Genomic DNA, 16,187 nt, shown 5'->3' with positions numbered 1-16,187 from the left:
AATAACATTTCATTTTTTTACACTTAAAATAAGTATTGTAATTATTCCATATTTTTGTAGCAAAATGTGCCACATTAAATAAATGCTTTCATAACATCTCTATGCAACCATGCTGAGTTTGTTGTATCATTTCTCTAAGGAAATGACCGCATGGTAAAAGTCACACAAATAATATATTTCAGCAGATGACCTTTGCTTGTTGACAAAATCTACAATGTTTATAAAGTTTACAGCTAACCAGGTCTCTTTTTCTACTGCCAAAAAAAGACCTAAATAAAAAAAACAGAATCATTTCTATTCTACCACAGAATGTTTGTAAATAAAAATCAAAACGTATTTGTTAAAATTCATAAGTTGCATGAAATACTTTTGAGGACATATCTATTACATGTATCAGTGTTTTAACTGAATGGTCCACAACCACCTTATTCCGTATTACCGTAGTAAACTTAGTTTTTGGAAACTCACTTTCTTTACTTTGTATTTTCTATCCCCTATCCCCATTTATGTGAAATCAGAGCACGGGTGTCAAACTCGCTGCATCACGTGATGTGTCATGACATATAGTGATTTCTTTTGCATTGCCGGAACTGGGGTGGGCACGGCCTCTGCATGATGCAACTAGCCGGCAGTTTGACACCCCTGAGTTAGAGGGTTGGATTAGAATTGAGAAAAACCATGTTCAGCCTGGCAATCATAAACTTCATTGTAAGTCCCTATATTATCTTTCAGCACAACCAACTTCATAGGACTGTTGTAGAAATGAAATCAGAGGATCAAATAAATTTCATCTTGAGATCCTGAAGACCTCAATTTTGGGGTAAAGATAAAATTTGTAACAGGTGGAATTAAGCTGAAAATCACTTTTACATAAATGCAGAATTGTATGATATTCTAACTTAGAAATGTTTTGAATGACCACATTTGCTTCATTTGGCTAGTACCATTTCAAGTAAACATCTGCTTTCATTATGAACAAACTGATACATTTGTTTTATTGGATTCATTCATGCACCACAAACAATTTTAAGCACATCCGTTTTAACTTTATAGATTCTGCTTTGTGAGTATTTCTTTAGGCAGCTGTTTATGGCTTGGCTCTACGAAAGGATATTTTTTTAATTCCTGATCCAACTCCATTTCGAAAGGATCTTTTAATATCAGAATTCTCCAGAAAGGAACTGAACAAAGCTAGTTCTTCAGATCCATCCATCTTGGCTAGGCAGCCATTCAGCAGCAGTAGGAGGAGACAATCAGATTTCCTGGGCAGCTGGCAATTCATATAAAGCGGATTGTTCCTCTGAAGATTAAAAAATAGATGAGAAAATAAGTTACCAATTTATATGTGTAGGACAGACATACTCACATGCATAGGCATAGATAAACCTATTTAGGTTGTAAAAGGCAGGGCTTTTTTGTCATAGAATGCTCAGAATGGAGTTCCGGCACCTTTTTTGGATGGAACCTTGTAGGGTAGGCAAGGCGGGTTGCATGACATGTGTGAGTTCCGGCACCTTTTTCTTTTACAAAAAAGCACTGGTAAAAGGTATGGATAAATGTGTATTACAGTACCACTAGAGCAGGGATACTGTTGAGTTTTAATATCTGGCAATGCTAGCACAGTTTTTTCTGGAAAGACTACCTATATTGCAGATTGCAATATCATAATATTGTAAACAAATGATGTTCTGTTGTTTGGCTTTCCTTGAAAACAGTTGCGGGATAGGAGTGGGGAATGTAAGTAATAATCTAGCAATAATCTTATTGCCAGGAACGTAAGCTTCACATAGCCACAGCTTGTGATACAGAACAGGCACTTTTTTGCGTGGGTCATTCCACTCTGTCTTTGGGTTTTCCAAAAGCTCAGGACATAGGTATTATTTGTCGCTGTGCAACTTCCTGTGATTCAAAACTAGTAATTTACACCCTTTCTTACACACATACACATATACCTGCCTAACATTTATTATTTAATTTGAGGCCCAAGAGTTTTGAAGGAAAAGCAACCATTATTTTCGTGTCCAGTTGCCATATTCGGACTTCTCCTTGGAAGGCAAAAAGCTAAGAGATACCAAGAAGTAATTTTTCCTGAAAGATTGGCTCCCCATTTCAGGGAGACCCAGGCAAACTGCAATATCTTGTGCCTCTTCTTCAGACTTTGAAAACCCTGGAAATCATGCACCAGGAAAATTAGTGTACCACCCTTTTAGTTTCCTAAGGATAAATGTTGCGTGGCATTGAGACATTGGATGTAGTTACTTACAGTGGGGGCTGCTGAGAATGCAGTGCAAGCAAGAAGGAAGAAAAAGGAGTGTTTAATGAGATCCTGGAAACAGATTGTTTATAGTCAAGCGTTGCCCAAGAACTGGCCAGAGTATTTCCAGTGCAACTCAGAAACATATACACTATTGTACGAACAGATGGAAGTATTTACATTTCTTTTCCCATTAGGGAAGAAAAGGATAAAAGAGAAGATATATTTTGCATACAGAATTTTGCCAAGACTAGTCAAAATTTGGACAAAAGCAGTACTGCATCATTGTGATGAGGCAAGTGCTGTGGTTTTTGTTACATGCATGAGATACCACAAACACAAGTATAAAAAGGATGGAGCTTGTATCATAACAATGCAGGACTGCTTTTGTCACCAGGAGTCTGAGGAGCATCTGGTTGTATATGACAACTTCTTATGCACACAAAAAATATTTTTCAATTGGCATCCATCCTTTAGTTAGAAGTTAAATATGAGGAAGATCACAATCACGTATATCTGAGCCTATTGCCCAAGTCCTCCTGAAAGACAAGGTCCAGCCCTATGTTTCTTCTCCTTATCATTCTAGATGTTTAAACAAATGTTGGAACAGGCAACTTCTCAAACAGGAGATTAAATGAGGGAATATCCTTTGTAAAACAGGACGCATGGACAGGTATGGCCAGGACACATACCCAAGCACCTTCAATGTTAATGTGGCAAGCAATTGGGCTAGTTGTACTCATCATGCTTAGAGATTAGGAGGTGTTTATTTTATTTACTTATTTCATTTATATGGTGCCCATCTCACTGTTAAGCAACTATGGGCAGCTTATAACAATATAAAAACACAATATAAAATGATAAGAACATTAAAATATTTTTTAAAACTGTTGCGTGGTGGATTCTGGAGAGCAGGAAGGACGCCGAGACAATGAGTACAGCATAGCAACTCTTTATTAGGTGGAAGGGACTGTACTGGGAAATAGGGGTTACCTGCACTCTTATATATACCTGGCCAGTACCTGGCCAGGTACACAACCAACCAATCAGTTTGAACCTCTGTTTCCCGCCGAAACTCATTCCCGCCAAAACAGTTACAGTTCAACACCTCCTGGTGGTGGCTGCTATGCAAGTGCTTAAGATGTTCCATTAAGCCTAATACATAACAAAAACTGTCAGGATTAAAAATGAAAACATTAACATTAATAAGATTAGGTAAATGGCACTATTACAAAAATGGGGTGGAGGTGGTATCTTCTCCTAATCTACTATTTTCAAAGTCAGATGCCCTCATCAGGGCCCCATCTCAGTTGGCAGAGCCAACTCTGTCATAACACTGGAGGTAGTTCTGAATTTATAACTTAAAGTATAGGGCCTTTTGCCAATAGCATATTCATAGGTTCTTCCCCCCCAAGGCCAAAATGTCAAACACCTTACTTTGCTAACAGGCAGAAGATAAGTAATGCAAATAATTGTGGTATAAGTAATTTAAAAGTTTAAAAGTTTTGGAGTGTATGTGAAGAACACAGTCATAAATGCTTTTAATGCTTTTTTTATTTTTATCTGCAAAGGATATCTGCAAAGAATGTTGTTTGATCATGAATTCATATGCTGGTCAAAAAAAAAGAGGGATAATTCTTCCAAATAGAAAACTTTTAAGTAAAATTTAATTGATGTGTAAAAGTTGTATTAGTGGATTCATGTGAATAGCCAGTAAGGTAAAGGTAAAGGTAAAGGTTCCCCCGCACATGCATCCTAGTCGTTTCTGACTCTAGGGGCCGGTGCTCATCTCCGTTTCAAAGCCGAAGAGCCAGCGCTTGTCCAAGGACATCTCTGTGGTCATGTGGCCGGCATGACTAGACACCAAAGGCGCACAGAACGCTGTTACCTTCCCACTGTAGTGGTCCCTATTTTTCTACTTGCATTTTTACGTGCTTTCGAACTGCTAGGTTGGCAGAAGCTGGGATGAGTAACAGGCGCTCACTCTGTTACGTGGCACTCAGGATTCGACCCGCCAAACTGCCAACCTTCCGATCGACAAGCTCAGCGTCCTAACCCACTGAGCCACCGCGTCCACTAATTACTAATTAAACTATAAGGTTCTTTTATGTTTTGAAATTTTGTTTTATTTCTATTTCAGTTTTCAATCTTTTTTATAAACTGGAATTAACCTTAAACAGTCACTCGTGTCCTAGTAACCTTAGGCTTTTACTATTGCAATGTCTCAAGTTGGGGCTACTTTTGAAGACCATCCAGAAGCTTCAATTCGTTCAGAATGCAGCAGTGCATGCAGTGATGAGAATGCCTTGGTGTGCTCATGGGACATTTCTGCTGCACTGGTTGCCACTTTGCTTTGGGTGCCATTCCGTGTGCTGGTTATGGCCTATAAACCCCTACATGTGTAGGGCCTGGGTTTTTTGAGGGATTACTTATTTCCCATGATGCCTGCCTGGCTGATCTGAGCTGATAGGATTAGTACATTCCAGGTTCCTTCAGTTAAACGGCGTTATTTATGAGGATCAGGGAACACCTGCCTGGAGGGCTACAAAGACCTGGCTGTTCGAAAGCCTGTCTGGAGCACATCTTTTGGATATGAGGTAGTGAAATGTTTGCTTGCTCCTTTTTCTTTTTATTTCTCTTCTGTTCTTTTTGGGGCTTGTTTGTTGCTTCTTATCATGTTCTTTTCATATCGTCTAAAACTGTGAGCTGCCCAAATTGAATTCAATAAGTAAATAAATTTCCAAAAGATGAAACAAATGAGTTTCTTTTCAAGTATAACAAATTAGGTTAAGATATTTGGTCTATGTCAAAATAATTCTTGGAAGACCCCATTTTAAAACTATTTCCCCACGATTAGCCAAAAGGAAATTCTGTCGTTCTGGAAATGAGAAATTTCTGATTGTGCGTCCTTGCAAGAGTTCCCACCTGGGAAGATGAAATCCATCACAAACCAATTCAATTGGGAGCATGCAGCCTTTCATCCTAGTAATTAGATTTTAAGATAGCATCATAAAATCAGCATAAATACACAGACAGACTGGATGTTTAGCAGTAGTTTGCCCTTCAGTTTGTTTTCTAAATGTCCCATTTTGAACTCTCAAGAAAAATACTTTTGTTGTTGCTAAATGCTCCAGCGGTGTATCATTTAAGCATTGTCATTTCCATGTGTCTAGACACTGTTTTCTATTTTATTATTAGTCAACTAGGATTTTGCATGAGGTAATTGTCTCCAACTAATTGCTTGTTTCTTCCTTTATGAAATACAGTCTTTATTGTTTAGACTGAACCCGTAGCTACCATCCCTGGGCTGTAAAATGTCACCAAATGGCATCAAATGACTAATATTTTCTGTCTCCCTCCCCTCATGTATGAATCATCTACATTTTTAAGGCATAGTCTAGTAGCACTATCTAGAGAAAATGGAAGACTGTACAATATTGGTATTCTTTGCCTATTTATTTAAGTAGGAATATTCTTGGTACATTTTATATTCCATTGGGATTTGGATTATCGTCTTATATTTTACACTTAGTTTTACAGAAACATCCTTTGCTCTGATCCTGAATTTTTTTCATATATAGGTCGATATGCCATTGACATTTTTCCAACATGTGTATGAAAATAGCAATCAATATAATTTCTAGCTTAGCCTTCAGATAAAGGAGCCTTTCCCTGTATGTCCAGGAGATGCCAAGGATTAAATCTTGGAATTTTACGTACAAACCATTTTCTGTTACATTTGAGTTATAAGCCTTCTTTTCTGTGATGCCATGTCTTAAACATGACTTCATCTCAAAGGACAAAAATATTTAGCAGAAAACAGCAATGCAAAATTCAATCTTTGTTGCACGTGTAATTAGATTCTCTATGAAATGAGTGATCAACCTCCCTAAAGAAACTATTTTGTTATAATAGCATACATGCCCGGAGTCAGCAAGGAATTCTAGATTAAGTTTTGTAGTAATAGGAAATGATGAAACAAGCAGAACTTAATTATCATAATAAATGTTCTAATTGGAAGTTCCAAAGTATTTATGACCATCCTGAATAATGTTTATGCTTTTTAATGATGATTTCTTTTCATTCATGGATAATTTTCTTATTTCACTCTGTATCCAAAGAAACACACTGTGTTTCAGATAAATTGTATCTACTGCATGAGGACTAGACCAAATAAACAAATTTCTAGGGAGAGGTCTCACTGTTTCTCTATTCCTTATCAACTACATTACAGATGAAAAGTTGTTATACTATTTGAATTGTGCTAAATAGCAACTATTTGAAAAATTAATGCACATGATCTCCAATTTTCTTGCATTAAAATTACACTTAAGTATACCTTATGTCCCCATGCACAACTCATGTAAAAAAGGCTTTTGATCATATTGTAACTACCATCTTTTTTTTTAATCAAGGCACCCCATGGTTGTTCCTGTTAATATACTAGTGTCACCCACTGAAAACAAGGGTGCATCATGAAGAAAGGATCAACACATTTTCTTGTTGACAATTGGCAGGAAGTGTGAGAAAAAGTTGATATGGGGCAGAGGTAGTGATTGGAACATCCCATGTATTTTTCTAACCATTGGCACAAATGGCATAATTTAGATTTCATTACACTGAAAATCGGTACTCTGCTACTAAAACCTGTTATAAGACCAGGTGTACTGGTGTCAAGCTGAAGCAAGCAGGAAGGCTTTAATACTGAATAAAACTATGAATTTTAAACAACTGAAAGCAAGTCAATATAATGTTTATATTTTCTGAAAGTCATGACTGTATATAATAATTTGAATCCATTTAGGAAAGAATTAGGAATGTTATACTAATTATTATTTGAAGTTTAAATCCACAAATGCAGACTTGCAAGATTAGCAAATAATACCCAATGATGTGCTACATTCCTAGTATCATTTTGATTGTTTATATTGGCATCAACATAACTTTATACAGAATTTCATTTTTGAAAATCATCATATATGTGTAGGTAACCGTTCCTTTTTTGCAGAAATTTTATCTGCAACCCACCCAAATTAGAACATTTCAACATTTTTATAGGAACCTAATCACTTAATGTTATAGTTTGATTTTATAGTTTTAAATGTACACATATTGTATATGGGAAAAAGTCTTGCTGAAAGAGTATTGATTTAAATTTAAATAGGATTGCAAAAGTTAGATATACCAAAAAAGTAAAAAAAGAAACAGTACCAAAGTAAGTATATAGTACTAAATATCTTAATTCCCAGTTTCATGCTTCAGTCACTAGAACAGATAAAGTGACTATAATCTAAACTGATGGAAATAGATAAGTGCAAGATTAGTACAATTTTTACAGCAATGCAAAAAAAAAGCTTAATAAAGCAAGGTGCATGTAAAGATGTATTACGAGTTACATAAAGAGGATTAACACATTTGATAATACTGGTATTTAAAACAGCTTAACACGATGGTTTTAAAAGTAATAACACGCTGTATCTCTAGCCACGGAAATGTTCTTACTTACCATAGATGCAACAATTGGATAGCAGCCGTTCATATTCATTGTTGAGAGCCAGATAATTAATACAGCATATAGCCTGAAGAGACTGTAAGAAAACACATATTAATTTACTTTGGAGAAGGCAATAAGTGCTTCATGCAGAATGTTAATTTTCCAAAGACGGAAATCTAATACATATACCTGAGCATGGGTTTTTCCCTCTGTTTTATAATACTTCCAGGTGGAAAGAAAAATTCACAATTGCACAGCGACATTCCTTATCTTTATCACGAGTCATTTCCTCAACAATCATTTTATACTAAGACTTTGGAAACAAAAATGTCAGTGAATCACATTTATATCTGACTAATTGGCCACCGGTTGTCCTTTATTCTTGCTAACTGGAAAGATGGCAAGGATGCAACTTCATGACCAGTATGTAGCCAGCAAGTGATTAAACCGACAACATCGTTATGATGAGGCCTTTAAAATCATTCACCTCTGACCAGTAACTTTTCAACTGAAATATCTTGCCTGTATATACTGTTAGGCATATGGTGCTAGCCTACAATGTTGGGTTGAAAATATATTAACCATAATGCTATGGCTTTAAGAAGTTAATTGGCCAATGGGTGTGTAAGTGTTCTCATGGCCATAAGAGGAAGCTAGGAACGTAGCTTCTCTCTCTCTCTGAATTCACTGATCTCTACTATTACTGTTTTTGCTCTGCTGTTGGTTTACTACTGTTGTAAACCTGAACTGTGTATTGACCTCTGGACCGGTAAGAAGACTTTGTAGTTTGGATTACTCCTTGGACTGTTGCTATTGTGTATGACTTGGACTGTTTATTTTTGACTGTGCATTTTTGTTTTTACACCACCTCAAAGTAAAATACTTTTTGTTTTTATAACTCAGTGTATTCTTGTGTGACTTTTACTGCTCTCAGTGCCCTTCCTTGTCTGTGCAACTCTTTGGTAGCACAAGGAGACCCTGCACACTAAATTCCTTAACACTGGTTATGGGCCCAGGCCTGTACTGAGAGTAAGTACACACAGTATTCCTAGCTGAGTTTGTATTTGGTGTAAAATGGCACAGGAACTGTTGTCAGGCATCTCCTGGATGACCCGGTTGGATGGGACAAACTATGTTTCCTGGTCCACAAAATGCTGCTTGCTTTTGCGCAAGGAAGGACTATGGTCTGTTGTAAATAACCCACCAGATACTACTGCTTGGGATCCAGATGACGAAGAGGATGCAAAGAAGTTAGACGACTTTAAACGAAGCAATGAGAAAGCTCTTTGCATTATTGGACTAACACTGAATGACCAGCAGCTTGTCCATATTCGTGGTGAGGAGTCTGCTGCTAGGTGTTGGGATATTTTGCGAAGGCTTTATGTTCGAGACAGTGTGGGTGCACATATACACCTTACACGTAAGCTGTTTAGGGCTCGTCTGCAGAAGAATGGAGATATGCTGACCCATTTAAATTACATGAAGGCAACTTTTCAAGAGCTTCATGAAAAGGAGCTGATTTTTTCAGAGTTGCATCAGGTCTACATTATTCTGTCATCTTTGGATGAGAGTTATGATGAGTATGTTTCTTCTTTGGAAGTCCTGACCAGAGAGGAACTGACATTGACTAACATTACTGGGAGACTGCTGGAAGAGTCCAGAAGGAGGCGTGACAGAGACCAGCTGAGAGAGACACAGCCACGAGAGAAGCAGCAATTCACCACTGCTTACAACGTCAAGAAATGTTATTCTTGTGGGGCTAGAGGGCATATAGCCAAATTCTGTAGAAAGGGTAAAAAACAGAATGCAAATAGCAGTGGGAAGGCTAAGAAGGGCATTGGTTTGGCTATTTCTGGTGAATCAACATCCAGAAATAATGAATTGTGGGTTGTTGATAGTGGGGCTTCACAATGCATTACTAAAGTGAAAAAGAGGTTTATTAATATGAAAAACAGCAACCAATATGTTTCACTGGCCAATGGTTGGAGGATGAAGGCCTCTGGTGAAGGTAATTCCTATTGTCCATACATTGATGAACAGTTACCTATGTTATATATACCTAAACTAAGATCCAACCTGTTATCTGTAAGGGAATTGGTTAAAGTTGGGTTTGTGGTAACATTCAGAGGGGAGCAATGCACTATTGAGAGGAATGGAACCTGTGTAACTGCTAATTTGAAAAATGGTTTATTCGTTCTCACAAGTAACCAGGTTAGTACAGTTAAAGCTAACTCGATATGTGAGAACAAGAAGCCACATGATGAATGTATACATTTATTGCATAGGCGGTTAGGGCATGTAAACTTTAACTCACTACGTAAAACAGTTGAATTAGTAGACGGAGTTAAACTGAAGCCATGTAGTAAGTATTTGAATTGCAATGCCTGTAATCAGGAAAAGAGTAAGGCAAGTCCGGCAAACAGGATAAACAGCTTCAAAACAACTGTACCTTTGGAAGTTGTGTTTGCTGATTTAATTGGACCCATGAAACCAAGTTTAGGAGGGTCATGTTATATTTTAAGTATATTGGACCACTACTCTAGATATGGTTTTTGTTATCTGCTTAAGTCAAAGGCAGACACTTTCCAACAATTTGCAAACTGGCTGAAGTTCGTGGAGAGAAAAACAAAGAGAAAGGTTCAGTGCATAATTACTGATAATGGTACTGAATTTACAAATAAGCGTTTTGTTGATATGTTACAATCAGCTGGTATTGAGCATAAACGTTCAGCCCCATATAGGCCTCAACATAATGCTTTTGTTGAGAGACGTGGGCAAACGTTACAAGCCATGATGAGAACTATGTTAAGAGATTCTGGCTTAACAGATAGACTGTGGGGGGAGGCAGCAAAATGTGCAAACCATGTTCTGAATTTAGTTGTTAATACTTCTACTGGTAAAATACCATATACAATATGGCATGGTAGAAGACCAAACCTTGATTACCTGCACACATTTGGCACCCCAGCTTGGGTCCACATTCCTGCACAACTCAGGAGTAAAGGCCAACATAGGGCTAGGCAATTATACTTCGTAGGTTACGAAGCTAACCATAGATCCTATCGTTTCTGGGAACGAGGCACAACTAATGTATATAACAGTGCTAGTGCAAAATTCCTTGAGCACGTTGGTTGGGATAGGTTAGAGCAAGTAACTGTTAATACTGATCCTCTAGTGTTTGAGGACTCCTCTGATAACGTAACTAGTAATGATAATACATCTCCTGTAAATATAAAAGATGAAGAGGAGATAGGGGAGATAAAAGAGGAATCAGAGGAAGGAAAGGAGACAGAAATTCAAAGCCCTGTAATTCCTTGGCGTTCAATGCGTATCAGACATCCACCTGATCGCTATGAAGCTAGTATAGTATGTCAAGTTAGTGTAGAGCCATCTAACTATGATGAGATCAGGATTTATCCTGAAAAGGAACAAGCATCATGGAAAGCTGCAATGAACAGGGAGTTGAATTCTTTGCAGGATCTTAAGGTTTATGTGAAAGCAAAACTGCCACCTGGTGAGCAAGCTATAGGTTGTAAATGGATATATAAAATAAAGAAGGGTGTAGATGGAACTATAACCCATAAGGCACGTTTGGTTGCACAAGGTTTTGCCCAAACTACTGAGGATTATGACGAGGTGTTTGCACCCAGTCTAAGGGCAACTACTTTAAGAGCAGCTTTAGTATGGGCGGCTAAAAACCAATATATGGTTAACCATGTAGATGTTGAAACTGCATATCTACATGCTCCATTGCAACATACTATTTATTTAAGAATACCACCAGGATTGACCAGTGATAGAGACCATGATTGTTGGGAGTTAAAGAAAAGCCTCTATGGATTGAAACAATCAGGCTATGAGTGGAATAAATGTATAGTTAATGAGTTAAGTGCATTAGGTTTTGTAGCCAGTAATGCTGATCCTTGTTTGTTTAGAAGGGAACACAACGGAGCATTATCTTTTCTTTTATTATTCACAGATGATATTGCAATAATAACAAAAAATGAGTTAGAAGCACAAACTATCATTTCAAGATTGCAAAATAAATTCACAATTAGAAATCTTGGGAAAATAAGCCACTATTTGGGGTTAGATATTGTGAAAACGAATAGGGGTTTTAAGGTGTCGCAAGCCAGTAAGATATCTCAGTTATTAAAGAGATACAATATGGAAATGTGTAAACCAGCTAAAACTCCGATGGCTATGGATTTTAAGGACACTAATGTGGAGAGTCCTGTATTTGATAAGACTATGTACCAATCTTTGATAGGAAGTCTTATGTATCTGAGTAATTGGACTAGACCTGATATTTCTTACTGTGTAAACCAATTAGCTAGGTACAACAATAATCCAACTGTTAGACACTGGCAATCAGCTAAACGAGTATTAAGGTATTTGAAGCAAACTATTCACTACTCGTTATATCTAGAGCCAAATCGTGAGTTAATCCTTACTGCATATGCAGATGCGAGTTTTGCCTCTGATTCAAACACTCGTAAATCTACCTCAGGGTTGGCTATAATGTTGGGTGATTCTTTGATTGGATGGAAGTCTATTAGACAGAAACACATAAGCTTATCTACAATGGAGGCTGAATTTTCATGTTTATCAGTGTTATGTACAGAACTGCTAGTGTACAAACAATTATTGTTAGATATGGGTTTAAATGTAAATGATCCATTTATTGTGTATGAGGACAATCAAGCTGCGATAAAGATGGCTAATAGTGCTGCAGTAAGAACAAGATCTAAACATACTGATCTTCGTTATTTAAATGTCAGACAATGTGTCAAAGATAAATTAATACAGTTAGAGTATTGTCCATCTGATGTAAATATTGCAGACCATTTTACGAAGGTACAAAGTGCTGTGAAACACAATGCTAATTGTGAAAGAATGTGCATAAGATTGTAAGAGTTATATATTATTCTACCCAAAGGGGAGAATGTTAGGCATATGGTGCTAGCCTACAATGTTGGGTTGAAAATATATTAACCATAATGCTATGGCTTTAAGAAGTTAATTGGCCAATGGGTGTGTAAGTGTTCTCATGGCCATAAGAGGAAGCTAGGAACGTAGCTTCTCTCTCTCTCTGAATTCACTGATCTCTACTATTACTGTTTTTGCTCTGCTGTTGGTTTACTACTGTTGTAAACCTGAACTGTGTATTGACCTCTGGACCGGTAAGAAGACTTTGTAGTTTGGATTACTCCTTGGACTGTTGCTATTGTGTATGACTTGGACTGTTTATTTTTGACTGTGCATTTTTGTTTTTACACCACCTCAAAGTAAAATACTTTTTGTTTTTATAACTCAGTGTATTCTTGTGTGACTTTTACTGCTCTCAGTGCCCTTCCTTGTCTGTGCAACTCTTTGGTAGCACAAGGAGACCCTGCACACTAAATTCCTTAACACTTACCACAAATGTTAAGTTACTTCTATCTATTGGGTAAATTGTACCTCCTTGAGAGAAAAAATAATATTCCTAGTTATTTCGGTTAATGGCCGAGCAAGCAATTTTAAAAGAGTTTTATTTCGCTGATATCAGAAGTTGTTGTATACGATTCCAACTTATTTGTTAGGAAAACACTATAGATTTCCAATATTTGGTGGGATGAATGGAGTTCATGAATGGAATTCAGTAAGATGAACTTACTATGATGTAGAGTTTTCTCAAGGGGATCGTAAACTAAAACCAAGAAAAAAATTCACAATAGAGGGAGAGCCTTTCCAGTGGTTTTCTTATATGCAGTTGTAAAAAAAAAATAAAGTAAATAAAATATTTTATGGTTTTGAACAATGTAAGTGTGAATTTGAAACAGAATTATGTACAAATGATGAACATGTTATTGCTAAAAAGTATAAACTTTGTTGAAATATGAAACAGAAAAATAAGTGAAAGACTATAGAAAAATGGGCTAAAATTTTGGTTATTATATACAATTGGAACAGTGGGAAATTATGTGCAAAAAAAAGGTTCAATCAATCAATTTCAACTTTTCGTGGGGGAAAAAAAGTTCTCGCAAAGTTGGAATTGATTAATTGAACTTTTTAGTCCCACCCAGTCTGCCGTTACCACTGCAGCTATGCCCACCCAATGGACCACACCCACCCAATGGGCCACGCCCACCCAGCACCCGACAATACATAAATGGGTTTTGGGTCGCAGTTTGGGCATTCAGTCTCTAAAAGGTTCACCATCACTGCCCTATACCATTTCAGAGAAGTGGCCGTCCAGTCTCTTAAAAACCTCCAATGATGGAGCACCTACAACCTCTGAAAGCAAGCTGTTCCACTGTTTAATTATTCTCGCTGTTAGGAGGTTTCTCCTTAATTCTAGGTTGCTTTTTTCCTTGTTTAGTTTCCATCCATTGTTTCTTGTCTTGTCTATGTTTTTTCATGAAACATAGGGCCATCCCAAGTATGTGCTAAAAGTATGTGTTATCATTTGATGACAACAAGGAGATCCAGAAACTCTTTGCAGCCATCCACGTCCTTTCCACATTTTGACAGCCTATATAAAGATAACTTCTTAATAAAAGACTTAACAGACTTCTAGTTCTTTGCTGTCTCCTCTATTCAGACTGGAGGGAATAGTCAAAACAAGAGATCCTGTGGTTATTTTTCCCATTTTGAGTGAAATCTCCCTCTATGTAAATAGAAGAGAAAGAGGACATGGACCATCACAAGAAACATAAGTCTTCCTAATTTCTCCACAGGGGAATCGTGCTTCCATACACACTGAAGACTTAACTGGAATTTGTTCCTATTTCAACTATCTGTTCCATCCTGAAAGTGAATTTAAGGCTAAATTTCATATTAGAACTGTATGTGATATAAGTAATCAGAAACTCAGAAGAGTTTTCAAAGAGTTCATCAAAAATAATACTTGTAACAGGATCAATTTGGGATCATTTCTTCCAATCATTAGTCTTAAATGTCATAGTACATAAATGGACACAATGCATTTACAATGATTTCCCATGTATTCTACAAGATCAGATATATCCACTGATGTAGTATAATAAAGTATGGTTTTTGTATGGCCATAGCATGAATAAGTACAATACAATTGCAGAAATATGTATTCTGTACTCCTTTCGGCATGACATCTGTAATTCAGTTCCTGGTTCATAAACTCATCAGCTTCCTACTTTCATTCTTTGTTTTTTTAATATGATTTCTATTGAATCTTTTAAAAAAGAAAATTAAAAACTAATAGAGAATAATATAAAATGACGAGGGTGGGGGAGAAAGAACAAAAAGTTCAAGAAAATAAAATTGAGGATTTTTGGTTTCCAATATTCTCCATAACAGTTACATATACAATTATTGTATACTTTAACTCTTACATCATGACATTCTTCTTTCTATAATCTATCCTGTATAATCTTCAAGCCCATAAATCACAGATTCATTTTTTTTCAGTTTGCTTCCTCCTGTCTTTCTGAAGTTGTACTACCTTAAAAGTTAATGTTTGAAATCTCCGTTTCTCTAGAATTTAGTCTCATTCTATCTGAGCAAGCATGCAGAAGATTTGTAAATAAATGTTTTCTGTTTTGATGTCATTTGGGGCAATAAACAGTGACTTCTCTTTTTATTACCTTAGTTCTGAGACAGCCTGAGAAGCAGCTTTAGCCATACAAGCTGTCAGGAGGATTTTGGACTATTTACATATTCAAGCAGTTTAAGCCATATTGAATGAGAAAAATCCCATCATTTAAATAGAACTGAAAAAAGCAACAGGTACGCTAAGTTCATCCCTATGTGATAAGTGGATTAAGTGGATGATTCTGATAGAATAGAAAGTTGTACCGATTTGAGTCTCTTTTGATAAAGCTGAGGTTCAGTTTTAATTGGCTCTGCATTTACTGAGCTCCATTTTCATGCAAATCAAGGCTGAAATCCTCCCAGGGTAAGGGAGAAGGCAGCCTTAGCCAACAAGGAGTTGATAGAACAATGACAAGCAATGTCACAGTTCTGCATTTTTTTATGATTCTGTATTTTAGCCTTGCAGGGTGGGGAGACCCCATTTGCAAAGCATTTAGGACTCCTTTATGCATACAATTCTGTCCTCCAAAAGTCCTATGTGAGGAGCTATAGATTTATGAAAGAGACAGCACAGTTTTTCTAAGCTCTCTGCTGTCAAAATTGTTCTTGATAAGCGCTACCATTTCTCCAGCTTTCTCCTGCTTTTTATACCCTTACTTTAATTGTGTTTTCTGGTCTGATTAAGCAGGTGACTATATGACCCAGTTTACTTTCTTTAACAGGCCAACTGTTAAGATACCCTGTGCAACTATTGCACATGTTACTCTCAGTGTTTGGTTAGCATTTAGCAATTTATTTGTTGGTATTAAAAGATGTATATGTGCTACCTTATGTTACATTTCACATTGCCTAGTAAGAAGGCATGGAGAATGGGGTCTATGAGGACTC

At 36.8% G+C, this 16,187-nt stretch overlaps 1 protein-coding gene across 1 annotated transcript; it reads right to left on the bottom strand.

Moving 5' to 3' along the window:
* Positions 1–1,087: 1,087 nt before the first annotated feature.
* Positions 1,088–8,011, bottom strand: NPS (neuropeptide S; the record flags this gene model as incomplete). Its single annotated transcript, XM_081328574.1, has 3 exons — positions 1,088–1,300; positions 7,761–7,842; positions 7,938–8,011. The coding sequence occupies 3 exons, from the start codon at positions 8,009–8,011 to the stop codon at positions 1,088–1,090; spliced, it is 369 nt and encodes a 122-aa protein (XP_081184700.1).
* Positions 8,012–16,187: the final 8,176 nt, after the last annotated feature.

The sequence above is a fragment of the Vipera berus genome (genome assembly GCF_964194415.1).
Source record: "Vipera berus genome assembly, chromosome: 5".
NCBI lineage: Eukaryota > Metazoa > Chordata > Lepidosauria > Squamata > Viperidae > Vipera > Vipera berus.
Note: the sequence above shows the minus strand (reverse complement) of the source record. Positions and strands in the feature narration are given on the sequence as shown.